General features: G+C 30.5%; 1 protein-coding gene and 1 pseudogene across 1 annotated transcript; both read left to right on the forward strand.

The window, feature by feature from the left end:
* Positions 1-3,139: 3,139 nt before the first annotated feature.
* Positions 3,140-4,268, forward strand: LOC111275062 (chaperone protein ClpB1 pseudogene; annotated as a pseudogene).
* A 4,692-nt stretch (positions 4,269-8,960) lies between these two features.
* On the forward strand, positions 8,961-11,244 carry LOC111289514 (flavonoid 3'-monooxygenase-like). Its single transcript, XM_022880631.2, has 3 exons — positions 8,961-9,574; positions 9,668-10,114; positions 10,467-11,244. Exons 1-3 carry the CDS (start codon positions 9,140-9,142, stop codon positions 11,100-11,102), a joined length of 1,518 nt encoding a protein of 505 aa, XP_022736366.2. The 5' UTR covers positions 8,961-9,139; the 3' UTR covers positions 11,103-11,244.
* Positions 11,245-12,128: the final 884 nt, after the last annotated feature.

Below are 12,128 nucleotides of genomic sequence, written 5' to 3' on the forward strand. Positions count from 1 at the left end.
GATATGGTATTGCGGTGAAAACAAGTTTGAAGTGCTTTATCGTAACTCATTTCAAAGTAAATATAAAAATATATTTTATTATTAATTTAATTTTTATATTTATAAATATATTATATTAATAAAATTATTATTTAATATTTTAATTTAAAAATTAATATTTAAAACTCAATGGAGTGTTCATACGATACATTTTATGAAAATTTTTTTTATTTTTTATTTTTACTATTTACAATTTCTTTTATTTTAGATTTTTATTTTTTTATTAGATATATTTTGTGATAATAAGATATTATCCATGTGTTACCCTTATTTAGTTTTTTAGGTTAATTTTAGAAATATACTTTGTGATTAAGGCTAAAATGAAAATACCACATGAGATTTAAAATGTTACACTTAACTATATTATGATTTATTTATTTATTATCAAAACCATTACTTTTTTGTTTCTTTTTATTTTTTTTCCTTCTTTTTCATCTAAATTCATACTCTTTTTCTAAAAATTCATACTTTTTTTAAAAAATTATTTTCTCTCTCTAAACCCAGAACAATTTACAAATAACAACTTCAAATCACTAAAATCTTCACATTACCACCACCATTAAGTCAATTCTAATAGATAAACACCGTCTATATATCCACATTTCAATCTCTTTAGCACCCTAAAGTGCTTAAAGTCCAAGTATCCCTTCCGAGATCTAACAAACTTGAATTGTTTCCCATCTTATATCATTTGCTTTTATGGAGTTTGTAGGACAACTAGAGTTGCTTTCATTATTAACATCACTACCAGTGCTCTCTTTATAAATGTTTATCTTTCTATTCACTTCAAAACTTTCACCATAATTTTTGACATTGCTTGCACATTCACTAACATCTTTATTAGTGAAACTTTGTTTGGCTTCAGCATAAAAGCACGCTAGTGCACATACTATTAGAAAAACTAAGACAAACACTTGGTTCAATTTTTTCAGGTTCCAATAAACCACTTGAATTAGAAGTCATATGATCATCAATGGGATATTTGATGAAAGATTTGCTTTCCACTGGCAAAATCTTTTTCTAGCTATAAATAAAAACCTCGTTCTTTCCCACCAATTCAGATTTTCCCTTACTGGAATCGATATAATGTTTTGCCATAGTAGGCAATTCTTCAGGCTGTATGTTGTCATCGGTTATTTTGTATGAATACTTTTGATAGCCTATAGAACCATTATGATGTCGAACAATCCTTACACCATGATTAAAAGTAGCTGTATGGGATGTAGAACAAGGCCCTTCATATTTAGATTGTTTGGAAGATCGATGCTAAGAAGGCCTAAGAGTCCTAGATGTTGAAAGAGGGTTATTATTATTTATAGCAAAACTAGGATTTTGACTCTTTGATGAAAAAGGTTAAAAGATGAAATCTAATAGTGATGTGAACTTGTAATGGTGGCGGTGGTGGTGTGGAGATTTTTAGTGATTTGAATGTTGCTATTTGTGGATTGATTTGGATTCAGAGAGATAACTCGTTTGATTTTAGAGAGATAAAATAAATTTTTTAGAGAGAAAATGTGAAGTTTTAGAGAGAGAGAAAGAGTATGAATTCAGATGAAAAATAAAAAAAAATAAAAAAGGAAAAAAGTAACTATTTGAGGTAAAAAAAAACAATAAAACAAATCGTATGGTAGTTAAGTGTCACGTTTTAAATATCATGAGGGACTTTTATTTCGATTATAACCTCAAGGTATATTTCTTAAGTTTACCCTAGTTTTTTTTTTTTTTTGTTACTTTTCTTTTTTTTTTTAACAAAATAAAATTTCAAACAAATAGTAAATAAGGATGACAAAATAAAAAATTTAACTTGTAACATTTTTGTTTGAGAAAAAAATCAATGACCAATAGGTTTCGATCCATCTTGATTCAATATGGACATTTATGTAAAAATCGATATCAATGGGTCTTTTTCTTATAAAAAATCAAAGACAAATCAAAAGAAGATTTAAGATGTTCTGCCTCAAGCTACTCTATGATATATTTAAAAATCTATATTCTATTATCTATATAATTTTATATAGATTTTATATATTTATATAAAAGAATGTCATCTGAGGTGCCCACATAGCACCTCAATTTTTTTTTTCTTTTGTATTTGAGAACCTTGATTTTGGACTATTATGTGCTCGTTCTATGCAATTTATGGTATTGGCATTTCATTTTGAATTACACTTCTAAGGCTGGCTCTACCAAGAAATCTCACGTAACATTCTCATTTTTTAGGCTCTTACTGTTTTTGTAACAATGCATAAATCTGAACTGGAGTCGGAAACTGCTTTGATTGTGGTAATTGCAGGGAATTCTTCAATCTCAAAGCAAGAATTTTAAGTAAGATAAAATTTATGCCCTCATCATTGTCATCAAATTCTCATTGGCTATTGACTGCTCTTGTTGATAAGGTTAAGAACTGCATAACTGACATTGATACTGAAGGGAAAAGGAGGAAAAAGAGAAGGTAAATAGTTATTGTAAAATTGTATGTAAGCTTGTTTCTCTGTGACATGAATTTTCAATGTTTATTTGTTTATGATCTTGCAGGCTGAGAATCAAACAACCAGAGCTAATGTCATGTGCCATATCTGAAAGGCATTTTCAGATGGTGCTCTTCATTCTTGCATATGCAGCAGCACAAATCATTTTAAATATGATACAATGAATAAAGATAATACAATTTAAAATTTTAATAAAAATCATAAATAAATTTAATAAAATAAAAAAATTATTTTATATTTTCATATCAACGCGAATTATGATATATAATTTTAATATAAAATATAACACAAATATACAAATTTTTAATATAAAATACACGAATCATTAAATCTATCATAAATCTACCATGGAGCAGGTTTGGTAACTATTATAATCTTATAACAGTCCATATAACATTTATTTTGCCCATTGTTATCATTTATGGTTCTGGAGTACTTGGTTACGAATTGTCTTTTCTTACATTTCTGTTCATATTATATCAAACGAATCTGAAACTTTTAAAGAAGATACTTAACGCATGATGTTTATTTCATAATTGCTTGTTCCTTGAAATTGTTACAATTTCAAAGTCCTTGAATCCTTTTTTGCAGGTTTTATAGTCACAAGGATAATGAATCCTGATAAATTCACCCACAAGACAAATGAGGCTCTTGCTGGGGCTCATGAGCTAGCGCTGAGCAATGGCCATGCCCAATTCACTCCTCTCCACCTTGCAGTTACTTTAATATCTAACCCCAGCGGCAAAGAGGGTATTCAATCAGGCCTTGAAGAAGCTCCCATCACAGTCACCTGCACCAGATGAAATTCCTGCAAGTACTTCTCTTGTTAAGGGGATTCGTTGTGCCCAAGCGTCACAAAAGGCACGTGGTTATACCCATTTGGCTGTTGATCTTTTGATTCTAGGCCTTCTTGAGGATTCCCTAATTGCAGATTTGTTAAAAGAAGCTGGGGTTGCTCCAGCAAGAGTGAAACCGGAGGTTGAAAAGCTTCGAGGAAAGGAAGGGAAAAAGGTGGAGAGTGCCTCTGGAGGCACTACATTTGAGGCTTTAAAAACTTATGGGGGAGATCTTGTTGAGCAGGCTGGGAAGCTTGATCCAGTAATAGGCCGAGATAAGGAAATTAGAAGGGTTATTAGGATCCTCTCAAGGAGAACTAAAAACAACCCAGTTCTTATTGGAGAGCCAGGTATCAGTAAAACTGCTGTGGTAGAGGGTTTGTCTCAAAGAATTGTGAGAGGAGATGCTCCTAGTAAGCTTGCTGATGTGAGAATCATTGCGTTGGACATGGGTGCATTGACTGCCAGTGCAAAATATAGAGGAGAATTTGAGAAAAGATGAAAGGCAGTTTTGAAAGAAGTTGAAGAAGCTGAGGGCAAAGTCATCCTCTTCATTGATGAAATCCACTTAGTACTCGGTGCTGGTCGAACTGAGGGTTCCATGGATGCAGCTAACCTCTTTAAACCTATGCTTGCTAGAGGTCAACTTAGGTGCATAGGTGCTACTACACTCGAGGCATATAAGAAGTATGCGGAAAGGGATGCTGCATTTGGGCGAAGGTTCCAGCAGGTTTATGTAGCTGAGCCTAGTGCTGCAGACACAATTAGCATCCTTCGAGGGTTGAAAGAAATATTTGAAGATCACCATGGTGTTAGCATTCAAGACTGTGCCCTGGTAATGGCGGTGCCGTTATCAAGTCGATACATTAGTGGTATGCCATATTTCCTCTTCACAAATGTATGATCAAAGGAAAAAAAAATTTTACGCCATATTAAATGCAATGTTTATATAAATATTATTGGATTAATATTATAAATGATTTTTAAATTATAATGAAATATTTAAAATGATATTTAAATTTTTTTTAAATTTTAATGTGCTAATTATCTTTTGGATCAGTTAATATGTCATTAGAGTTAGTACTTACATGTAGCGAGTTCGAAAGAATTTAGGCACGTAATGTTCACTTCAATCAGGTATGTAATTAGGTAGAAAAATTTGAGAATTGATTAAGAATTTTAAAAAAATTAATGTGATATAATTTGTTAATTAATGTGGTATTTATCTCCAACGTAACTAATTTCAAATGATGATATATGACAAAATAATCATTCAATTATTACATTAAAAATTTTTAAATTTTATGTATCACATAACATTAACCTAATATTATTTATATAATTTATTGATAATGTATAATATATTTATTCATTACATCAACTATATATTCAAATAAAATGTATTTCTTTTACTCTTTGCATTTCAAAGGAGAGTAATTGGGCCAATGTTTCAACTTATACAAGACCCAAGTCGATTTTGCAGGCTTGAACCTTATGGAAAGACCTAACGTTTTACCTTACACAAGATCAAGGATTTGTTGGTAAATTAAAGAATTAGAACGATGATTAATTTTTTTCTTTGATGAAAATGAGAAAAAATAAAATAGAAAAGATATTCATTTTTCATCTTTATCTAAAAAAGCAAACCATTTCAAATTGAAAAAATAAAGGAGAAAAATGTATGTAAAATGTGTATATTACAAGATTATTTATTATATCTTAAATTTTATTTTATTTTTTTAATCTTAACTTACAAAGGAATAATTGATATAATTTTTATTTTTTTTCTTTTCATTTTTTAATCCTATTAAGTAATGTATGAAAAAAAAATTCATTTTTCTACCAAGTAAATTGTGGAAAAAATATATACTTTTCTCTTTTTTTTTCTCCCTTTTTAATTTTAAAATTTTTTTTATTATTCTATCCAATTGACCAAGCAAAGCCTAAAAGTTTTTTTTTTGGGAGTTGGGATTTTTCATGTATACATTGCCATTGCCTCTTTTATATATAATAAATACCTATTCTCTAATCACCTTTAACGAAACTTAAATCTCAAACTCCTAATATGTGGTTTGGGAAAGTCCAAAGGATTTTAATTAATGTGAAATCTATGCAAAAGAAACTATGCATTTTAGTCAATGCAAGGAGCCAACATAATACTTGGGATAAAGTGCACTTATAGTCTAAATTTTTTATTTGAGCTTTATTTGGATTCTTAATTTTTAAATTATTTCATAAAAGTCTCAAAACTTTTAAAAATTACATCAATATGGTTCTCTTTTCAAATTTTGAGTAAAAATAAAAGATAATTATAATTTAGAATAATGGATATAGAATTATTATTCTTTGCTGTTATATTAAAATGTATTTATTAAAAAAATAAAACTTTTAAATTTTTTAAGAATAAAATAAAGGTATCAATTTTGCCATTGTTTTTAAAATTAAGGGTAAAATGATACTTTAATTATTTTGTTAATAATTTTAAAAAATTATTTTTTAAATAAATATATTTTGATATAATAATAATTAATAAAAAGTAATAATTTTAAATTCATTAGTTTGATTTTATACAAATTTAAAGGGAGAACTATATTGACACACTTTTAAAAAAGTTTGTGACTTTCATGAAATAATTTAAAGATTATAAATAAATAAGCAAACAAATACAAGATAAATAAATAAATAAACACATCAAATGAATAAAAGAAAGGGAAAGAAGAAAACAACCAAAGTGCAAATACCATCTAATTTAAACTTGTTGAAAAATCGTAAGTATCTAGGACTATAATTTATAAGGTACATCTCAACAAAAGGACTTAGCCCCATGTCACCATCCAATAGCCTAGGAAGTCTAGTCAAATGCAAGAAAGAAAAACACAAGTGGCAACCTGTTTGTAATATATCTTGGGTTTCAACGTGACAAGTCGGACCAGGTGTTGATTGCATTAGGTTTCAACGTGTTTTGCATAAAAAATTAGGTTTTGAAAGAACTTGATTAGTTATGTCGCAATCTCGGTAATTTTGCATAAAATTCTTGAGATGATTTTTTTTATTTCTGGTGGTTTTTGGTTGCTACTTCTCTATTTCAGGATTTTGGGTATGGTAGCTATTGGGTATTATTGTAGCTAGAAATTGGGGAAGGTAGAGTCGATCCTTCTTGTATTTTTTACTTGCAATTGAATTTTTTTTACCGTCGATTCTTTTTCATGAATTTTTTGCTTTTCCCAACCTACCATGTTTCTATGATGTTAAATTTATAGAGAAAACATCCCAATTATAAGAGAGTTTTTGATCAATCAGTTTTCAACAATTACAAACCAAACCAAATTTAACACTTTTAATTCTTTACCAATTCTTTCGTTGAAATCTAAGCCAAACAAATCTTTTTTTTTTTAATAAATTAGTAACTCAAAACTAAATACAATAATAAATAATAAATAAAAATAAAATAAAATAAAATTTAAAGCTTAATTTTAAAATGTAAATTGACCCTTGACTAAATATGGTGTCTATCACTGTCCATCTTTGCATATTTTTGTATATTTTCTATGAAACAAGAGATGTGCAAAAATATAAACATCCATTACATCCGATTTTGATATAAAAAAAAATATAGAGATTCTCATCTATAATAAAGATTTGCAATTCGCAATTGCAATTCAAAAGTTTGTAACTGAAAATTCAAATATTTGTAATTTGAAATTTAAGGATTCCCAACTTGAAGTTCAATGGTTCGTAATTAAATTCAAAAATTTTTAATTAATTGGATAAGTATCCTTTAGAGTTTAGATTAGCAATGGAATTTTAATTTTCAAAAGCAAGTTTATAAGATTGTTCAATTTAGTCCTTATGCTAATTTTAAATTATAAATTATAAATTTATAATTTAACACACACGACAATTCTTTACTTCTTTTTTAAAAATTTCTTAATTAAGCATGAGATAAAAAAAATTTAGATATAGATCTTTTATTTGAATTGTTAGATTTTTTTATTCAATTTATTCACAAATCATAACAAAATTATTTACCAAAGTAGGTAATAAATTCATGAATTTTTCAAACAATATAAAAAACAAAAATTGAACAAAAATCATAATTCAATTAGTATATATAATCTTATATAAGAGATGTTATTCAGTAAATTTAAAATTCAAATTTCAGTACTTACAATTTCTTCTCTTATTTCTAAATTACAATTTTTTAAAAAAAATTTTACTAAATAAATAAAATTATGACAAACTAGTGTTTTTTTTTTTTTTGGCCAAACTAGTGTCTAGTGTTACTTTCCACAAAAAAATTGTCTATTAGTTGATGTTGAGAAACTAGTAGAAAAATAATGTTTATTCAATAAATGAAGAAATTTCCTTCATAATTTATTTTTTTCTTGGTAGGTGATAAATTATTTAGCATAGGCACTCAACAGTCAAAGATGGAGGCTCCTTTTCGTAATATAAATGCTAATTAATTATCTATAGAGTTCTTTCAATCAAAATAACACTGGACGTTTTGAATATAAAGCTAGTGTTATTTAATATCTACCAATCAATATCGAAAAGTCTTTGGAGAATTTTCAAATATCCCTTGAAAAAATACAAATAAAAAAAATGAATAGAGTGAATTTTTAAATGGAATAATATCTAAATAAGTTATTAAATTTTAGTCAAAAAAGAAAAAAAATCATCCATCTTTTATTTTATAAGGATATAAACTTTGATTTTATTGTAATTAAATCCTTGATGCTATAAAATATTCAATTTTTTATTAAAAACTTTTGAATTTGGATGATGTAATTTATAAAACTGCTTATTTAGTTTTACTTGTATTCTTTGATCATGCCTGTTTTCTTTGTGATAATATCTAAGAGAGTGAATTTTTAAATGGAATAATATCTAAATAAGTTATTAAATTTTAGTCAAAAATGAAAAAAAAATTATCCATCTTTTATTTTATGAGCATGTAAACTTTGATTTTATTGTAATTAAATCCTTGATGCTATAAAATATTCAATTTTTTATTAAAAATTTTTGAATTGGATGATGTAATTTATAAAAATGCTTATTTAGTTTTATTTGTATTCTTTGATCATTCCTGTTTTCTTTGTGATAGGTCACTTTTATTGCCAAATCAAGCATCCAATCTTCCAGCAAACAACCAATTATCCTGTTAGAAAACACATCAACAATTTAGATGACTTCAATTATAAATATTTAAGGGAATGCTATTTTAAAACTTCTAAAAATTAGATATTATTAATTTATTTTCCAAATTTAATGGTACAATTACACTAAAATAAAAGTTAATGTTTTTAATTAAATAAAATAAAAAATATAAGATTTATTTTATTTTTAATAAAATTGGAGAGTTTACTTTGTATTATTTAAAAATTTTAAAAAATTAATTTAAAAAAAAAATCGTTAGCTCCCTTGTGGGTAACAATATCACGCTTAGCAGTCCAATAGAATCATGTGTTTAGTGTAATTTCTACCATTCTAGATTTTTAGGCAAGAGTCATGTGTTTGCAATTTCTACCATTCTTCACTATCTGGTCAATGGTTGCCGCTGTTCTACAAGGGGGTAGCCTCACCTACCAGACACACGTTCACCCAACAAATCTGTTCAAACTGTCTATAGCTAACCAGTTCTACAATCTAATCTATACATTTTTTGTTCCATAATGTCTTGTCAGAATGAAATACTACTTATAAAACACTCTCTACTCTTCTCCCTCTTCACTTCCAAATAATTTCTTGAAACTGAAAGCTTCTGGACCACCCATGGCTTCATTTGTTCTATACTCCATACTCTCTGCTGTTTTTCTCTATTTCGTTTTTGTTACCTTGAGGAAGCGCCATCGCCTACCTCCAGGCCCGAAACCATGGCCGATTATTGGGAACTTGCCACATATGGGTCCTATGCCTCACCATAGCTTAGCAGCCTTGGCTAAAGTCTATGGACCTCTAATGCACCTCAGGTTGGGGTTCGTGGACGTGGTAGTGGCAGCGTCGGCAACGGTTGCAGCCCAATTCTTGAAAGTTCATGACGCTAACTTCTCGAGCCGGCCACCCAATGCTGGTGCCAAGTATGTTGCTTATAACTATCAGGATCTTGTGTTTGCGCCTTATGGACCGAGGTGGCGGATGCTACGGAAAATCAGTTCCGTCCATCTATTCTCTGGCAAGGCTTTGGATGACTTCAGACACGTTCGCCAGGTTTAACTGATTCCTCTATATATTCCCCATAAGTAATAAATATTTTGATATTCTGTCGGATTGGTTCTGATTACGGTAACCTGATTTGAGCAGGAGGAGATAAAGGTGCTTGTACTAGCTTTGGCAAGTGCTAAAAATAAGGTGAACTTGGGGCAACTACTGAACGTCTGCACAGTGAATGCCCTGGGGCGAGTGGTGCTTGGGCAAAGGGTGTTCGGTGACGGTACTGGCGGGGCTGATCCGCAAGCAGATGAATTCAAGTCGATGGTGGTGGAGCTGATGGTGTTGGCTGGGGTTTTCAACATTGGTGACTTCATCCCAGCGCTGGAGTGGCTAGACTTGCAGGGGGTACAAGCTAAAATGAAGAAGCTCCACAAGCGATTTGACAGGTTTTTGAGTGGGATTCTTGAGGAACACAAACTCAAGGCTGGAGATGGCAGTGGGAAGCACACGGATTTGTTGAGTACGTTGATTTCATTGGAGGATGCTGATGGAGAAGGAGGAAAGCTCACAGACACGGAAATCAAAGCATTGCTCTTGGTACTTCTTTCTTATTATACTACAGTAGATTTTATCTATGGAATTAGATAATATTAATAAGCTTACTTTCGGAAAAAAGATCATTAATTTTCCCTTTGGAATAAATGCAAGATTAGGTACAAGATATTAATAAATAATTCTCCCATTTTCAATAGTCCTGATGATGCCATGGATGTGGAACATTTTCCATGTCAAAATAGATACTATAATGAGACAAACAAAATACATAAGGGATAAAAACATGTCATGTGCTTAAAGCAATTCTTTAATCTCCTTTGTCTTCTCTGTTCCCATGTGCTAAATATATTTTAATAATCAGGGTTAGTGCTAATTGTGTATGATCTGATGGCAGAACATGTTCACAGCTGGAACTGATACATCCTCAAGCACAGTAGAGTGGGCGATAGCAGAGCTCATTAGGCATCCCAAGATCTTGGCCCAAGTTCGGAAAGAGTTGGACTCAGTTGTGGGTCGAGATCGGCTTGTCTCAGACTTAGACCTGCCCCATCTAACTTATTTCCAAGCTGTGATCAAGGAAACCTTCCGGCTTCATCCATCAACACCACTCTCCCTCCCTCGGATGGCTTCGGAGAGCTGTGAGATCAATGGCTACCACATCCCAAAGGGTGCCACGCTACTGGTCAACGTGTGGGCCATAGCTCGTGACCCTAACGAATGGAAGAACCCGCTAGAGTTCCGGCCTGACAGGTTTTTACCAGGCGGCGAAAGGCCCAATGCTGACGTTAGGGGAAATGATTTTGAGGTTATACCATTTGGTGCTGGACGTAGAATATGTGCTGGTATGAGCTTAGGGTTGCGCATGGTGCAGCTATTAGCAGCTACATTGGTGCATGCTTTCGACTGGGAGCTGGCTGATGGATTAATACCTGAGAAGCTGAACATGGATGAAGCCTTCGGGTTGACATTACAACGTGCCGCGCCATTGATGGTGCACCCAAGGCCAAGGTTATCCCCGCATGCTTATTGAGCATCATCGCAATGTTTTAAGTTATGCGCCTGTTGAGAGTACTTCACAGATAAAATTTTAATGCACGTCCCTGGGCCCTGGCTTGTTTGTAAATCTAGTGCTATCAATCTATCACCACATAATGACCCCAATTTGCTGGAGAGTTTTTTTCTCTAGTGAAATTGGGTTTCCTTTTGATATTCATGAATCTGTTGGTTATTTACTTTATAATGGATAGCACTTTTTTTTATATATTTAAAATTGTCAAAATTAATAGTTAAATGTATGATTGTTAGTTTATGACAAAACTTATATGAAATTTCATAGATGATGTTCATAAAGTTTTTTATTAAAAATAAGTAAATAAAAAATTTTAATAAAAATTCAAATAGATAGATTAATAAGTTTAACGTAAAAATCAGTAATATGTAAAAATATTATTAAAAATATTATTTATAATTTAAATTTAATTGATACTTATTAACCGGTAAAAATTTTATTAATATTTTTACTAAAAATATTTATTTAACAAATATACCAAAATTTATTTAAAATTTTTCAAAATTTACAGGCTTGGTCACTATGAAAATGGAACAAACGTCCAATGACAGAAAATTGACAGCCCAAGAAAGAACTGCCCTGAAGGCCTAAATGCACAACCAATGGGAGGAGCAGGCATTGGACAGTCACAACTCACAACTCACAGCTAGGGTTAATCATGCCAAGATTAGATGAGATTGGGATTTAAGATTCTTGCTAACAAAATGAGAAACAACTTTACTTAGGTTTAACTTTTTTCCTTGTTCTATGAATGTGCTTTCAGGGCACAAATCACAAAATGGTTGATTTATTTGAAACTAAAGTGGTTCTTTTTTTTTTTTTCAACAATTTATTATAAGTTCCATGCATTGTTGTTTAAATTTGCTTTCAGCAAGGAGGGAAAGGTTTTGAGATCAAAATCAAATGGTGTGGAAAATGCATAGGGTAATCATATCTATGGTCAAAGAACCCCCCATAGTAGCTGCCAAGAAGTGTTGATCAAAAGGC

This window comes from Durio zibethinus, chromosome 17, assembly GCF_047325235.1.
Source record: "Durio zibethinus cultivar Kanyao isolate XHJ-2024 chromosome 17, ASM4732523v1, whole genome shotgun sequence".
NCBI classification, from domain to species: Eukaryota; Viridiplantae; Streptophyta; class Magnoliopsida; order Malvales; family Malvaceae; genus Durio; species Durio zibethinus.